The following is an 18,093-nucleotide window of genomic DNA, read 5'->3' on the forward strand; positions in this document are numbered from 1 at the left end:
TGTGTATCTTTCTAAACTAAACTTTTGCCAGTATATACATACATATGCATATACACACTTACATATAGAAATTTAGAGATTTTATTAATTTATTTTTTAATATTTAGAGATATTGTTAAATATTTAGAGATATTTAGAATAAATATTTAGAGATATTTATATTAAATATTTAGAGATATTTAGAATATTTAGATATATAGATATTTAGAAATATTTAGAGATATTATTAAATTTTAAATGATAATTTATACTATCATCAAAAATATTTATTTCTATTACTATTATATGTAAGGTATAATACAAGTCTAGTGTAAAAGCATATTCCAATCAGCTCTTCATAGTGTTACATTATAGCCTTAATGATTTGAGAATTGTCCTTGTGTGAAAAGTCAAGTGATGATTAACCAAATTATAAAGAATGAGAACCATTTTTGTATACAAATTGCCATATCAAGAATTGTTGAGTACAAAAGAAACAAATACCTTCTTTGTTCTTTTTCAGGCCTGTTTCTTTGAGAAAATCTAAAATATGCTTAATTATTTAGAACCTTTCTCTTAAAAGCATTCTTGAATAGGTAAAAATAGCATGCTAAGTCAAGTATTACAAAAATGATACAGAGTTTTTAAAAGGTGATTAAGAAAGTAAATTAATGAAGATTCTTAAGTAGAGATGTATTTTGAATTGACTCTTAAAAATTGAGTTAGAAAAATATTTGCTTTTGAAACACTGAATATTTAATAACCTATATCAGTTTTCATATAACTTTAGTCCTGTGGTGTTTGACATGAATTATTCTTGATTTATGTAGGAACACAAGGTGCTTCTGACTGGCACACCTCTCCAAAATACAGTAGAAGAACTGTTCAGTCTTCTTCACTTTCTGGAACCTTTAAGGTTTCCTTCTGAATCAACATTTATGCAAGAATTTGGGGATCTGAAAACAGAGGAGCAGGTATCCTCATTGGTCTTTGTAAATAAGACCATCAACCCTCTTATCACTGTGATTGTTTATGTGAGTTTGTAACTGCATGTGGATATGTGTTTATATCTTTTCATCCTTTTCTTATGCAGGTGCAGAAACTTCAGGCTATTCTAAAGCCAATGATGTTGAGAAGATTGAAAGAAGATGTGGAAAAGAAGCTGGCACCAAAGGAAGAAACCATCATTGAAGTGGAACTTACTAACATTCAGAAGAAATACTACCGGGCTATTTTGGAGAAGAACTTCTCATTTTTATCCAAAGGAGCAGGGCAGACTAATGTCCCTAACTTGGTCAATACCATGATGGAGCTCAGGAAGTGTTGTAATCATCCGTATCTTATTAAAGGTAGCTAAAAAGGATTATTTCCTTGAACAAATACTCATGAATTAAAAAAAAATTTAAAAACCCACTACGGGAGGCACCTGGGTGGCTCAGTGGGTTAAAGCCTCTACCTTCAGTTCAGGTCATGATCCCAGCGTCCTGGGATTGAGCCCCACATCGGGCTCTCTGCTCAGCGGGGAGCCTGCTTCCTCCTCTCTCTGCCTGCCTCTCTGCCTACTTGTGATCTCTGTCTGTCAGGTAAATAAATAAAATCTTTAAAAATTAAAAAAAAAAAAACTTACTATGCTGCAATGGCTGTTACAAGGAAAGGCAGCAATGCTCTAGCTCCCCACTCTGGTGCTCTGAGGGGGTACAGGTGTTTCAGAATGAGGGCACCCCATGATCAGTTGCATGCCAGCCTACTGGAACTGGACTCGCATTCAGTCTAACCTGGACTGGATTTCCTTCTCCAGTTGAATCCTCCTCCTGGGCAAAGACAGCAGAGTCTACCTTTGGGCCTCTGGATTCCTCCTCCCCCCACACCCCCTGGTCTCTTTCCAGCCAGTCCAGGTCTCCAGTTAGTGTCTCAGCTTTTGGACTATAGTGATGTTACTTTTTAAGGTCTTATTAGGTTCTTTGCTAGTGTTCTCTCTATGTATCTTTTCACTCATTCCTGAGAATATATTTCCATCTTTATCCAGGACCCGTGGTTTCTTAGCCCTGGAGCTCACTCTCTTGCAGTCCTATTACTTAATGACCAGATGGGTGGAGGGAAGGTAGAGAGCCTTTAGTGCTGATTGGACTGTCTGAGGAAGAATGCATCACAAAGACCTATAACTTGATTTCCCTTTTAATTGTACTTGTTTCCTTGTTTTGATGGCCAGCAGGATACCCATAGACACATCCAGATTGACTGTGATCACCCTTTCGTGAGGATGACTGTTTTATTGGTGTTTAAACAGGAGGTGTTTGTTTAAAAATACATGTTCACTCATGTAGGTTAGAACCACATTTTCATTAATTCTTTCCCTAATAGCATTCATTAAACTTTTAGCAAACGTAAATTTATATAGGGCATTAAGCCAGAGGTCTGGAGAGATCAAAAGTTGCTCTAGGACATTGTCCACATCCTCAGTGGAATTATAGTCTAGTGTTGATGGGTGTTTAGCCACAAACATAAATAATTCTAATGAAAACAGTATACTTGTCATCAGAAAGTTTTAATGTATTACAGAAGCCCAGAGGAGCACTAATAACCATTTTTTTAAAAAGAAAGCAACCAGGGGTTGTGTGTATCTGTGCACTGTTGCTATCTTCTTACGTTTCTTTGGCAGGTGCTGAGGAGAAAATACTTGGAGAATTTAGAGATACATATAATCCAGCTGCTTCTGATTTTCATCTTCAAGCAATGATCCAGTCTGCTGGTAAATTGGTCCTTATTGATAAATTGCTTCCCAAAATGAAAGCCGGAGGTCATAAAGTGCTCATCTTCTCTCAGATGGTACGCTGCCTGGACATCCTGGAGGACTATCTCATTCATAAAAGGTAAGGCATAGGATTCATCTACTGAATTATACTGTGAATTACATGTATTACATGCTATTCAGGATTTTGCATCATTGTACTGTAATCTGTCTTTATGCATCTATTGCTCTTTATCTAGGTAAGAACCCATTTAAATCTGAGTAAAGGTAGTTTACAATTACGAGTCAGGTGTTCCTCTAACCTACATATGTTGCAAATAGTAGGCGGGGCTAAGGAGATTGATGAAGAAACCATTGTAAATTGACAAGTATTTGTTGACTTAAGAATGGGTTTATTAGTGTCCATCTTACTTGATGTAAATCTTACAGTAATGACACTTTAAATGAACCGTCTTCAAAAATTAAAAAAGGTTCAGTACCTTTTCACATCTTTCATTGTTGTAATGAGAACCTGAACTTGCTACACTTTGACTCTCACTGTATACCATTTGACCCTTGTTCATGCTTTCAGTCTTTTCTCATTTGTTTCATGTGGGGTTTGATTTTGTTTTGGTGCGCGACGGTAAGATAGTCTTCAATACTGTCTAACTAGCATCTAGATGAATAGGATATTCATCGTGGGTTATTTTCTCATAACGTTAGTGCTCCAGTCAGATACCAACATGTGACCCTGAAAGAGAATCTAAAGATGTGACTTTTTAGATTTTGGTTTTGACCCTTATATATAAGTAAAGGTCTGTAGTAATTTAGATTATCAGAAGTTGTGCAGTTCCTTTTTATTTTTCATTTATTTCTAGTTCTGTTTTTAGTGTCAGTGTTTTACTCTTTGGTCTAATTCCAAAATATATTTTATTCCCAACTTCATATCACATAAGTAAGAAGGAAGATAAAATTTCAGTATTCCTAAAAATACCTATTCTTACTTTTTCTTGATTTCCTGATACAAAGAACTTCATAAAATAAAGATGAACTTCATGGAAAACCCCAAATATCTTTAATGTCACATTATTAGAAGTCACACCCCATCTCACAGGTACTGGAGACAACAGTGAGCTCCTCCTGAGACTCTAATAAATTCTTTTTGTAAAGAAGTATCTTGAACCAGAAGAGGTGTGGCAAATATCCTGTGTATTCTTCTTCTAGTTTCTAAATTTTTATATATTTTAATTTTATTAATGGCTGTCCATTTCTGAATTTTATGTAAATGAGGAAAGATAAAAGAAGTTAAAAATTAACTGCTTAACAGTAATTCACTCTAAAGAAATGGCATTCTACAGCAAGTTTTAGAATGTTCTAGACAACAGGGTTTTTTACCTAAATTCTTAATGTTTCAAATATTGTTAATATCTTGAAAATCTGTTAAATGAGGCAAAAAGCCTTATTACTATTTTCAAATCCTTTCAATAAGTACTTATTTAAAAAGTTGAAAAAAATATTAGTATTTCAGTTCGCCCTTGGTAGATACAATTTACAATCAAGTATATCTTGAGATGGGTGCCTGGGTGGCTTAGTGGGTTAAACCTCTGCCTTCAACTCACATCATGATCCCAGGGTCCTGGGATTAGCCCCATGGTCCTGCTTCCTGCTCACCGGGAGTCTGCTTCTCCCTCCCTCTGCTTGCACTTTTTCTTGCTCTCTCTTGATCTTTCAAATAAATAAAATCTAAAAAAAAAAAAAAAAAGTATATCTTGAGAGATTAACATGATTGAGACAGAGAAACATTGGTAGGCTTCTTGAACTTCTATGAAAGTCTTTGCTTTTTATTAAAAAAAAAAAAGTCATTATATACTATATCATAATGAGGTCAGTAAGGTAGTTTTTGCGTGTTTAATTCCAGCTTCTGAAAATGATATTCATTGTGATGGCATTTTACCTATACAAGAGGAATGCAAAGATTTTGTATCTTTATATTACTTGTGTTTCCTCCCTACCACCAGCACTGAGAATTATAAAACCGTAGAAACTAGTTGGGGTGATATTGCCTCTTAATTTTATAGTAAACATAATGTTGCAAGGAAACTGACTTTACATTTGATAAAGTGTGTCTTTATTTTCATTATATTCATTAACTAAATTTATGACATTTCATTTGATAGATACTTATATGAGCGAATCGATGGAAGGGTTAGAGGGAATCTTCGACAAGCTGCTATAGATCGATTTAGTAAACCTGATTCAGATCGATTTGTTTTCCTTCTGTGTACCCGAGCTGGTGGGTTGGGCATCAACCTAACTGCTGCTGATACGTGTATAATTTTTGATTCTGATTGGAATCCTCAGAATGACCTGCAGGTAAATACATTGCTTGGCAAAAGAATTACATTTCTTTTTTCATTCCTAGAACTGTTTTTGATCCTCAACCTCTTGTTTTTTTCTGAACAAACGAACATGTATGTTTCCCTAAGGAATATTTCTGCCAAATCAAATAGATTAAATTATCTTAATTTTAATTTAATGACAAGAAAATATACTTATCTAGATTATGTGTCTTCTAAGTAGGTTTATCTACTTGAGTACAATATTTGTTTGAAGTATATTATGTAAATTTGAGAGAGGCCTAAGCTTTAAGAGTGACTTCTTTGTGGGGCACCTGGGTGGCCCAGTTGGTTAAGTGTCTGCTTGGTTTCAGCTCAGGTGCTGATCTTAGGGTGGTAAAGATTGAGGCCTACCTTGGGCTCTACACTCAACGTGGAACCCACTTGAGTGTCTCTCTCCCTCTGCCCCTCCCTTGCCCCACATGCACAAGTGTGTGCTCTCGCTCACTCGTTCTCTCTCTCTCCCCTTCCCTCCCTCTCTCCCTCCCTTTCTCCCAAATAAATAAATAAGTCCTTTTTAAAAAGTTCTTTATAATAAATAAAAACTTCAGAATCTTTCTTTCTGAAAAATAAGCACTTATCTTACTTTTATCTTCTCAATTATCAATATAGTATCATCTGCATAGAATTAAGACCTAATAGACTATGCCTTTTTATGAAATCCTGTAAAAATTTAAGATACATGTCTAAGTTAAGATAGTACTTGGACCTCATAGAAACAGGAGTATTAATATTAGTAGGGTGATGAAATAGCATCAAAGTTTGTAGAAGATAAGCATCTGGGATAGATATGAGAACAAAGATTAAGAAATTCTTTTATTTTTCATGGTAGACTTTGTTGTATTATAATTAATATTATTACTTTAAGCTGTTATAATACCAAATACGGTAAATTTTTACTGAGAATATACCTAGCTCAATAAAAAATAAGGTTTTAACCTCTCATTTGTGTAACTATATGTAATCTAGTTCAAAATATCAAAGATCCAAAATTAATAGACCAGCGACAAACTCTTCCTGTAAAAGGCCAGGTAGCAAGTATTTGAGGCTTTTGTGGATTACATAAGGAGTCTGCCATACGTGCTTTGTCATTTGTGTTTATGGTCCCTTAAAAGCGTAGAAGCCATTCTTAGTTGGCAGGCCAATTTTGGTCCACAGGGTGTAGTTTACCAATCTCTAAGAGAAACCCAAATTATAATTTTTTGCCTTTTGGATGCATGTTTATACTTACACAGTCTACAGCACATTTGATGTTCTAAAAGTTAATCTAAAATAAAATCACATGATAGAACCTGAGGAGAAACGGGAAAAACTATATCAGACTCCCCAATTTCTTCCTCTCACTTGGTTTTTTCATACTTACTGCTAATGTAAATCTAGCCTTCATAGACCAATGAAAAATTTGGCCTCTTATACTTTCCCTACACCTGGAGCAAGGTTCTTCACCCACAATTCTGAGTTGTAAAAAGCACAAAGAGTATATGATAGAATAAAGATGTCAGCAAAGTATAGCATCAATGCCACCTGTAAGTTTAAAGCCACAAATTATAATTTAGTCTTCTGAAGATAATGGGAAGGTGATTAGCAATTTGTGAGAAAGCCACTGATTCCTTGAAACCTTTAGAGTCTAAATTTAAAACATAAATTTTAAGTTTTGTGGAACCCCAAGATAAAATAAGAAGTTCTTGGGGCACTTGGTGGTTCAGATGGGTAAGCGTCCAACTCTTGATTTCAGCTCAGATCATAACCTCAGGGTTGTCGAGCCTCAGCCTCCAAGCTGATGTGGAACCTGCATAAGACTTTCTCTCCCTCTCCTGCCCCTGCCCCCCTTTCTCTCTCTCTCACTTTCTCCCCCGTCTCTGAAAAAAATAAAGTTCTTATATAATCTCCGAGGTCTCTACTTCCAATGCATATGCATATTAAGTAATTAGTTCTTTTCTTGTTTAAGTAAAATTATGTCTCTGGAGATACTCACCTTAAGTTTTTATCCCCCTCCAAATTACCCAGCATAACTAAAATGTATTGAAAAGTTTATTGATAATGTAGTAGAAAAAACTCGAGAAATTCAGAGTTATGTTTTAAGTTTAAAGGTTGAGTTGTCAGCAGCTAAAAATAATCTGTTCATAGCAGTTTACATTCCTGTCTAAAGGTATTTTGATGATACCCTCTTTAAAAACATTAATTCTTCATGGATTTATTTATATTCTCTGAAATACAAGCTTAAATTTTAACTTACTGCTGATTATGGAATCATTTCTCATTTTAGTAAGCACTACCTTAATTTCTAGAAAAAGGTTATAGCTAATTCTATAGCAAGAGTTTCTAAAAATTCTTCCATACTTTTATATTCCATTGAGATAGTTTATTGTTAAATGCCTTTTGTGTAATCCCCTTTGTGCTACTTTGTAAAGTAAACTGAATCTGTAACTTCATTTTTTATAGGCCCAAGCTCGTTGCCACAGAATTGGTCAGAATAAAGCAGTTAAAGTCTACCGACTAGTAACTCGTAACTCATATGAGAGAGAGATGTTTGACCGAGCCAGTCTGAAACTGGGTCTAGATAAGGCTGTGTTACAGAGCATGAGTGGAAGAGAAAGTAATGTTGGTGGTGTATGTATATTTTCTTTTCACTTGTAGTGTTTGTGTTCTTACTCGCATTTAATTTTAACTTCAGGTAGTATATCATTTAATTTTGATCCATACTGAATGCAAAATACTTTCATGTAAGGAGGCATTTCAGAATAGACCTGTATTTAGTTAATGCTTATGAATTCTGTCCTGTCTGTATTGTTCCAGTGCTCATGAATTCTAAGAATGTTTTCAAGGCTGAACTTCTTTGCTCTGCTTTTAGGATGTTTGTATCATGGCATAGCAAAACAGAATTTGTGAATTTTTCTGCATTATTTCTATAAACAGCTTTTTCAAATTTTTGTGTCAGACTACTGGCATTGGCTTTGTTTTGTTTTATATGATTTTGGGGAGCATGTTTTCCCCTCAAGATTGTTACCCTATATCTAGTGCTTGTAACAGCTATAGAATGCTAGTACTAAAAAGAACCTTCAGAGGTTATCTGCCCCATAGGCTTTGTCATAACTGAAGCTATTAGAGGCACATGGCAAATACTACTTTAAAGATAATAAGAAAGAAGTCAGCAGCTTCAATGTGTTCTTTCAGAGAATTCTCTCTTGTATATATGATAAACCCCAGAGGCAGTTTAAACTTGACTCCGTGTACATTTTGGAAAATTTGGGGGATGGTTTCTCATTTTAGGAACTGCATAATAATACTGTTACCAAAATTATTTTCTCTTTAGATTCAACAGCTTTCCAAAAAGGAAATAGAAGATCTGCTTCGAAGAGGTGCTTACGGTGCGATTATGGAGGAAGAAGATGAAGGCTCTAAATTCTGTGAGGAGGATATCGATCAGATTTTACTACGTCGGACAAAAACTATAACAATTGAGTCAGAAGGACGTGGGTCAACATTTGCCAAGGTAACAGTGAGTGATATTTTATAAATATACTAGTAATGTTGACAATTTAAAAAATTTCCCTCTTTTAGTCTATTAATTATTTGCAGAGTATATATTAAACATACTTAATACTTAAATAAAGTAAATTAGCTTAGAAGCAGAAGGTTATATATTCTTTTCCTTCATTTTTTTTTTCTGACCTCTGATATCAAATTTCACATGCATTCTTCTGATCCTAGTGAAATGGAATAAGTATAATAACCAAAAATCGTTCTATGCATTAATCAGAATAGAACATTTAAAACCAGATTTAGAAATTAAAGAACATATATGCTGAAGCCAGAGCAAAATGTGGGTAATAGTGTAGGAGGTTAACTCATCTTAAATTAACTGACTATAATTTAAAGTATTTAAAGAAGAGAAAGGATTTCTAATTTCATCTTAAATACTTAAATCTAATTTGAGGAGGGTAAAACGAAATTTGTGTCTTGAAAGGAAGTGTTCATAACAGTCTACCTTATTTTGGGAAAACATTTCAAAAGTTTACTAACTGCCTTTATATTCACCCCCCCCCCTTTTTTTTTATAAAGAGATATGGGGTAAACCTATATCTTGTATTTATCTGAAGAGTTTCTTATTACAGAATTCTGTCGCCTGCAGTGGTTCATACAGGTTTTCTCTTTTCCCCTTCCTTTCCTTTCTGTAGCCTCCTCTCCACTTTCACTCCAGAAGAGTCTCTTTATCTTTAGGAGAATTCTGTTTTAGAGCAAGTACTGTAGATACTGCACCCAAAGTAATACCAGTCTTCTAGTGAAAACTTTTCTCTTGCATTCAATCAGCAAACTAATGAAGTCATGTGTCAGGTACCTTGCTACATCCTGGGAATACTAGAATGAAAGGATTCTAGTTGCTGAAAAAAAGCAAAGAAGGAGATGATTAATTTTGCGTAAAATAGAAGAGCCAGAGATTCAGGAAAGCCTTTGCAGAGAAAATCACATCTGAGCTGAGTCTTGAAGGAAGCGTGAGTTTCACTGTGTTACAGGGAGAGTCACAGAAATGAGTCGTGTGTTCCTAACGTACAAGTAAGATTTGAAGGAATATGGTACAGGCATTATAGGTGCACGGGGTGAATTAAATGGAGATAAAAATGAAGGGATTAGGGAGGTCAGACCCAAATTGTGAAGGGCTCAAAAAAATTCCATTTTGAGGAATTTGAACTTGATCCTGAGGCAGTTAAAAAGCTTTTAAATCCCTTCAAGCAGAAAATGGACATAATGAATGCAGTTGAGGAGTTTAACTCTAGCAGCAGTGTGGAGAATGAGTTTGAAAGGAGAAGAACTGGAAGCAAGGATACCAGGTAAGAGGCTTATATCGGATATGGTGATGGGTGAGTAGGGTAGTGGAGCACCACTTGAATCAACGGGAATTGATGACCCGTTAGAAATGTATGGAAGTGGGGAGTCAAAGGGACTTGAAGATTTCTGGCTCAAATAGTATGGAGGGTCATGGAATCATTAAGTAAGCTAGAGAATTCACGAGAAGGAAGTTTATGTGGAGAAAACAAAATACCGGAGGCTCTTGTATCTGTGGCACTTACAGGGGATTCAGGTGGAGGTGTCCAGGAGAGTTGCCTAGGAAACAGACAGATTTGAGAGTTCACAGAGAAGAAATCAGAGGAAAGTAGTATTGTGGAAACAAAAAGAATACTGCAGAAGAATAAGGCTGAGAACTACAACTGGTCACCACTGGACTCTAACTGCTTTCATGAGAAATCTTGTTTACTTGGGATTCCTTGGCTATACCCAAGTTGTCAACATACTGTGCAGATAGTACAGAAATCACCTTTGTTGGTTACGCTGCGCCTAGAGATACTTTCCTTAAAGGTTTTTTTTTTTTTTTCTATTTTAATTAATGTAGACATGAGTAAAGTGTTTAATGACCACAGGTGATTCCAAGTTTCCTCATGTACAGTGTTAATGAAAATCATTATGGAAAACCAGTACACTAGAGTTTGATTTCTGACTCATAAGCCGAGTGACCGTGGACAATTAACCTTTAAGAGACTTTCTTGTCTTTAAAGAGGAGAGCGTCATAATCTTGCTTGGCCTTTTCCACTTTATAGTAAAGTGCTGTATGAGTATTATTTTATTCAGGTATACTCTAATCATAACCAGCTGTGCTGTAAGAATGTGAAATACTTAAACATTTAAATTTCTATTTGAAAAACCCTCAGACCATGGAGTAATTTGTATTTGAAAAGAAGGCTGACTGAAGAGGCACTTCAGTGGTTGAGGAAGTCCAGAGAGTTTGCCTGTAGTTGTCTTGGAATTTGTTCATTTCCACTGTTGTGAGCGAATGCCACTGTATGGTGGACATTTGGCATATTAGAATACGGCACCTCTGTACAGGGGTACCGAAGGTGCAAAGTTGATAGTATTTTATACTTTCTCTGGAATTTCCAAAGATTTCCTCTATGTTTAATTGTTTTAAAGTGGTTTGGATACATAAAGTAATTTCAGTCTTTCTTTGCATTATCAAAGTTTTTTTTTATGAAAAGCTCTATATATGCAGAGTACATAATAAGACTCTTTATTTAGACTTAGTACCTATCCAGCAAATGAAACTCAGTATTGGTAGCTTCGTTTGTAAGTGGTTCTATCACCTAAACCTTGTTTTGAGATACTTTTGTAAGGGCAATCAGGTGGACCCAAAAAATAGAGAAAATTTTTCTCATTTGATTTCTGTATTTTCTGGTAGAGAACAAGACTTTGAATCGCTTAATTCACAAAAACAAAGCAGTCTATGTATCAAGCTTCAGTGAATTGCTTATTTGTAAGGGCCCTTCTGTGGCGCCCACTGTCCTTCTGCTACCTTCTGATGTAGGAAGATGGATTTCTGCATTTAAAAAGTCTTCCCTACGCAAACAATGAATCATGGAACACTACATCAAAAACTAATGATGCGGGTGCCTGGGTGGCTCAATGAGTTAAGCCTCTGCCTTCAGCTCAGGTCATGATCTCAGGGATCAAGCCCACGTCAGGCTCCCTGCTCAGCAAAGAGTCTGCTTCTCCCTCTCCCTCTGTCTGCTGCTCTGCCTACTTGTGTTCTCTCTCTCTGTCAAATAAATAAGAAAAAATCTTAAAAAAAAAAAAAGAAAAAAATGATATATGGTGACTAACATAACAGAATTAAAAATAATAATAAAAATAAAAAGTCTTCCCTTGTAAATAATAAAAGGATTTAATGATTGAGGGAAAACATTTAAAGAAAAATATTTTTAGAGGAATTAGGATATTAAGATTTAACATTTGGAAGTAATCAGTATACCTGTACGATGACATCTTCTACAATAGGAATTTTATTTCTGTAGGCATTCATTACAGTCCTTGAGAATTTTGGAAGTCATCTTCAAAATAAGTTGTATGTCATTTAACAATAGTGTCTAGAATTCTTTAGAAGTTTTTTTTTTTTAATTTTATTTGAAAAATAAATATATCATTTTTCTTATAATGAATATAACAGAAGCTACTGAATTGTGATGTATAGTTTCTTCCAGGTAAATTATTTTAATTATCAGTAGTTATGTGGTAGCAGAATAAAAGCAATTATCTACTGCAACATAAAATTATTTTAAGGTTAGCAACCATAAGCTTGATTTCAAAAATTTAATTGTTTCTCTTTAACGGCTTTTCGTATTCAATGCCCATGTAAAGCAGATGCTCATTTGCCAGATCTGTTAAATCTCAAGAAGCAAGTGTCAATGAAACTATAATATAAAATAAAACCCTATGAACTTCAGTGAACTTTTCAGTGTTTCTGGAAATTGAAGAGTTTATAGTAATGAAAGTATGGATGTCCTGTGTCCTCACTTAAGAAAAATTCATTTCTGAATTAATAAGTAGACATCCCCTCATGGTTTAGGAATTACTTGAGTAAAGTTAAATGTCTATTCCTTATATTCAATCATAACACTTTGATTGTCATGCAGATGATAAGGGCTACTACTTTTCATTTCATTAGGCTAGTTAGCCTGTATTCTTTTTAAGTTGGATATGAGTTTGTATAATGAGTGGTTTATCATTAAGAGGTATCTCATTGTATTATTTCCTGTTGCCCCTGTACCAAATAACCAGAACACAAATTATTCTCTTATACTTGTGGATGTCAGAAGTCCAAAATGAGTCTTGTAGGGCTAAAACTCAAGGTGTCAATAGGGCTGGTTTCTTCCGATGCTCTAGGGGGGAATCTGTTTGTTATCTCTTCCACCTTTTACAAGTGCCTGCATTTTGTGGCTTGTGACCATATTATTCCAATCTCTGCTTTTGTTGTCACAAAAATCTTTTCCTCTTTCCCTCTTATAAGGACAGTTGTGATTATATTTAGGGCTCACCTGTATAATACAGGCTAATCTCCCCATTTCAAAAATTATTAACTTTATCACATCTGCCAAGCCTCTTTTGCCATAAACATTCACAAGGATCCAGGATAATATTTCACCACTTGCTGTACACAAGCATCTTAATAACCTAGCCTCAAAAGCATGTTTGATGGAAGGAACGTACTTACTACTTGGTAAGCAGTGTCATGAACAGAATCTTAAAGTTCAGCAAGAAGCACTTAGGATTTTAATTTTGTTCCTACTCGTTAGGTGCAATATTAAAATTCAGACTACAAATATAGACAGTGGTATAATGAAACCTATGCCCTTGTCTCCTAGCTTCATTTATCAGCAATTATCAACTCATGCCAAGCTTGCTTCGTCATTACTCTCTCCATCTTTCATATTATTTTAAAGGAAATCCCAGACATTATATATACAAACATATATATAAGATCTATGAAAATTTCTTCAACACAGCCACAGTACTTATTATGTTTAAAAATAGGGTCTCCTGCATGGCTCAGTTAAACGTCTGCCTTCAGCTCAGGTCATGGTCCCAGGGTCCTGGGATCGAGTCCTGCATCAGGCTCCCTGCTCAGCGGGGAGCCTTCTTCTCCCTCAGCCTCCTGGTCTCTCTGTCTCTCTCTCCAATAAATAAATAAATAAATAAAATCTTTTGAGATGCCTGGGTGGCTCAGGTGGTTAAGCGGCTGCCTTTGGCTCAGGTCATGATCCCAGCGTCCTGGGATCGAGTCCCACATCGGGCTCCTTGTTCGGGGGGAGCCTGCTTCTCCCTCTGCCTCTGCTGCTACTCTGCCTGCCTGTGTTCTCTCTCTCTCTCTCTCTCTCTCTCTGGCAAATAAATAAATAAAATCTTTTTAAATAAATAAATAAAATCTTTTAAGTTCAATGAAATAATAAAGATAAAATTATCAGGGCCCCTAAGTGGTGCAGTCAGCTGAGTATCTCTTTATTTCATTCAGCTCAGGTCATAATCTCGATCAGTAATTCGTCATATCATCGGTTTTCCAGTGTTCAAATTTTCAGAGTTCCAGTCTTCTTTTGAATGTCATAAATAGCTTGCTTGTTTATAGCTGTTTTATTATCTCTTTAATGTGTAATTTTCTGCATTTTAAAATTCCATCAAAATGGGTTTTTTAATTTTTTTTTTTTTTTTTTTTATTTTTTTTTTTTTTGATTATATCCCATTTAATTACAGAGAGAAATCACATTAGATCTTAAAGCCAGAGGGAACGAATTATATTCTCCTTTCCCAGGAAATTCATGTGACTGTATTCTTTCTTCCCCAAAATTTTTTGTGAAGATTTTTATCATTTGATTTATCCCAGTTAGTCATTTTTAAAGCCTCTATTCTCCTTTTTAAAGCACCATTCTTGTAATCTCTTTCTTTTCAAAGCACCATGTACTCTTCTTTTTTTTTTTTTTTTTTTTTTTTTTTTTTTTTTTTTTTTTAAAGATTTTTATTTATTCAATAGACAGATCACAAGTAGGCAGAGAGGCAGGCAGAGAGAGAGGGGAAGCAGGCTCCCTGCAGAGCAGAGAACCCGATGTGGGGCTCGATCCCAGGACCCTGAGATCATGACCTGAGCCGAAGGCAGCGGCTTAACCCACTGAGCCACCCAGGCGCCCTTCACTACTTCTTTATAAAGCACTTTTATAAAGCACTTTAATGACTTTCCTTGAAGTAGCATATCTGTTTTCAGGAACTTAAGGTGCAAATAATGGTTATTAGTTTTTAAGTTCCAGTGTTGAGCTGTAAATATCTAGTTTCTTCCAACTAAAAGACTGTATAATTTATACAATATTTAAGAAAGTAAATCAGTTATTTTTTTCTTTTGTTCCTCTGTAATCTCTTAAACTTTTACAATGGCTATGCAGTATTTTTGTTGTAAGGAAAAGTATTTTTAATGTAAAGACAGATGGTGACTTTTTTTTCTCATATCCTGTATTACATTTTCTTTAGGAGGCATATCTATCTAAAAATATGATAGAAATAAAGTAGTATACCAGAAAATGAACTGTATGGGGCAAGCAGGTTTGAAATTTCTTGTGCTAACCTAATTTCTTAATACTCATATAGTGTTTCTAGAAAGCATATCTCTGCCCTATGTAGTTTCTTCACCAAAAGGATTTGATCTTTACTTACCAAAAGCTTGAGCTAAACAAAAGTAATAACTTACTTAATCTTTTCCTAAATCCACAGCCTGTGTTGGCAGTGAGGCTTTTGCCTTAGCATTTGCTGTGCTGCGTTTCAGGCCATCCCATTTGGCACATCTTTTAAATGTATGTGTGTATGATGAATTCATATTCTATCCCCAGTAAAAGTGAAGAGATGATGTTGTGAATATACTGTGGTAGATTTTCCTCTAAGCGTCATAACATTTTAAGAAACTGCCATTATGTGTTTCAGGCAAGCTTTGTGGCATCTGGGAATCGGACAGATATTTCCTTAGATGATCCCAACTTCTGGCAAAAATGGGCTAAAAAGGCAGAAATAGATATAGATGCCATCAGTGGCAGAGTAAGTATTTCTTTCCCTTTAAAAAAAAAATTACCTATTGGGATACTTCGGTACTATTATTGTAATATTTTAAGGTATTCAACTGTGTACTTACTGAAATAAATTTATCTGAATAAATAAATTGATGTGCGGTATTAAAATGAGCACCTGTTGAGCCAGACACCGCTTCAGTTTAATACCTCCGATATCTGCCGTGATTGGTGATAATGCAGGGGAAGTTTAAGTTCGGATATGTATATTCTTTTTTTTTTTTTTTTTGTCAGACAGAGATCACAAGTAAGCAGAGAGACAGACAGAGAGAGAGGAAGGGAAGCAGGCTCCTGGCCAAGCAGAAAGCCCAATGTGGGGCTTGATCCCAGGACCCTGGGATCATGACCTGAGGCGAAGGCAGAGGCTTTAACCCACTGAGCCACCCAGGCGCCCCCAGATATTTATATTCTTAAAAGTACAATGTTTTTCGATTTTTAAAATGTCTTTAAATCATCAGTTACTTTGATTTTGCTCTTTAACTTTGTTTTCTTGGAGTCTGCTCCCATTAATGATGATCAGTCAGATATAAAAGGAGATTCCCTTAGAATTAAGAAAGGACCAAAAAGCTAAAGAACAGTTTGTAGAACTGATAATAACATAACTGTTTACTTCATAAGACATCTAATTATTGTGTAGGAATCAGTGTTTGCAGCTTACGCATTATCAAGATAATATAAAAAAGAATATAAAAAAGAATTTTATATTAAGCATTGGTGCATGGGATCTATTTTAACAGCCTTTTAAAATGTAAAACTTTACAGTGAGAAATAACACCACTACCATACATCATCATTATTACTTAATATATTTCAGAAATAGAAGTAATTCTATATGGAACAAATAAGTAAATTTGAAAAGATATTTATAAAACATCATTGGGTATGCATGTTTATATGCCTAAAAAGGCAGGGAAATCTTAAAGCCATTATCAAAATTAATAAATGAGTTTAATGAATTAACTGGATGAAAAATAAATATGCCATTTAGTCTTCTTAAATATCAGTACTAATAGAAGTAGAAAAATACAATGGAAGAAAACATCTATTCACTGTAGAAAAAAAGTTACAAAACATTTAGGGGTATACCTACTGACAGATGTGTATGATTTTAGTAAAGTGAATTATCAAATTTAATTGCAAGATTTCTCCGTTGGAAATTGAAAACTACATATTTTAAACATTTTTAGAATTTATAAGCATAGAAATGCAACCCAAATTAAAAGCTAACAGTTGTTTCATATAACCAAATGATATCTAAACTTCCCCTGGAAAAATGAATTGTCAAAAATATTAAATGGACTTTTAGGAACCTGTCTTTCAGCAAAAATCGTACATGTACAGTGATGATACAGTACAGTGATGCTCATTGCCACATTCTTTGTTTTAGAAAAAATGTGCAAACTAATTAAATTTCTTATGATAGAGGATTAATACATCTTTTACTATTTAATGCAATAAGTAAAAATAATCATGTATATCCCTATGTACTACTGGCCCAGAAAGACCTCCAAAACAGTTAAATTTTAAGAGAGGGAGATGTGGAATGATGCTTATAGCATATTTATTTATGATTTTTCAAAAGGAGATATTGGGAACCCACATACATTCCTATGTATTTATGCAGTAGTGCAGCTAGAGCATACTGTGAGTCAAGGACCATTCTCACAGTAGGGCTCATGTGCACAAGACAGATCAACAACTGCTTTGATAGAGCTTACGGATTCTGGTGGGTGAGACAGAAATAGACACATACATAAGATGATATCAGAGAGGGAAGAGAATAGAATAGTCAGATGGTTGGGAATGCTGGGAGGTGTGACAGCATGAAATCAGGTGGTCAGGGGAGGTCACTGAGGGGACAGTTGTGCTAAGATTGAATGACCAGAAAGAGCCAACAATGTAAAGACTCGAGGAAAATCTTTCAAGGTGCAGGGGATGGCATTGAGCTGCTGGTGGAAATAAGCTCCGTTGTATTCCAGAAATAGAAGTGACATTGTGGCGGAATGTAGGCAGTTAGTGAGGAGGTGATAGGCAAGGTCAGAGACCATAGGTATGGGTCATAGCATAGGGCCTTGAAGATTACTCTGAAGATTTAAGCACTTTATAACTAAACTTATGTATGCATGTATTTACTTAATACTTGTATAATTACATTTTCTTATTTATATTTCACCAAAAAATTTAAAGTTTTTCTGAAAATTAAGTACAGAGAAGACAGACTAGTGTTGTTTATTACATGTTAAGCCATTATTAAAATATTGTAAGGGAAACATAATTAAAACAACATGATATTGAGAAAAAGTACAAAGAACAGAAAAAAGATCAAATTATATGTTTTAGTAAAGAAATGGTATTAGAGAAAAAGGAATTATTTAATAATCATGATTAGGACTTTGACTTAACACTGGGGGGACATTATAGTGATGTACTCTGTGCCAAGTAAACTCCAGTTTGTGATGAATTTTTTAAAAATTTTTTTGAAAGTAGGGCACCTGGGTGGCTCAGTCAGTGAAGCATCTGCCTTCGGTTCAAATCGTGATCCCAGAGTCTTGGGATCAAGCCCCAC

At 35.0% G+C, this 18,093-nt stretch overlaps 1 protein-coding gene across 14 annotated transcripts in view; it reads left to right on the forward strand.

The window, feature by feature from the left end:
• CHD9 (chromodomain helicase DNA binding protein 9) overlaps positions 1-18,093 on the forward strand; it is a 226,035-nt gene that overhangs the window by 157,990 nt on the left and 49,952 nt on the right. For all 14 annotated transcript variants that reach the window (XM_045076062.1, XM_045076065.1, XM_045076061.1 and 11 more), the window contains 7 exons: positions 810-953; positions 1,073-1,328; positions 2,639-2,849; positions 4,885-5,080; positions 7,546-7,713; positions 8,417-8,596; positions 15,388-15,498. In XM_045076062.1, the coding sequence (XP_044931997.1) occupies positions 810-953; positions 1,073-1,328; positions 2,639-2,849; positions 4,885-5,080; positions 7,546-7,713; positions 8,417-8,596; positions 15,388-15,498 (1,266 nt within the window). The remainder of the gene's footprint in view (positions 1-809; positions 954-1,072; positions 1,329-2,638; positions 2,850-4,884; positions 5,081-7,545; positions 7,714-8,416; positions 8,597-15,387; positions 15,499-18,093) is intronic.

Source organism: Mustela putorius, unplaced genomic scaffold (genome assembly GCF_011764305.1).
Source record: "Mustela putorius furo isolate JIRA1106 unplaced genomic scaffold, ASM1176430v1.1 tig00000174_pilon_pilon_pilon, whole genome shotgun sequence".
Lineage (NCBI taxonomy): Eukaryota > Metazoa > Chordata > Mammalia > Carnivora > Mustelidae > Mustela > Mustela putorius.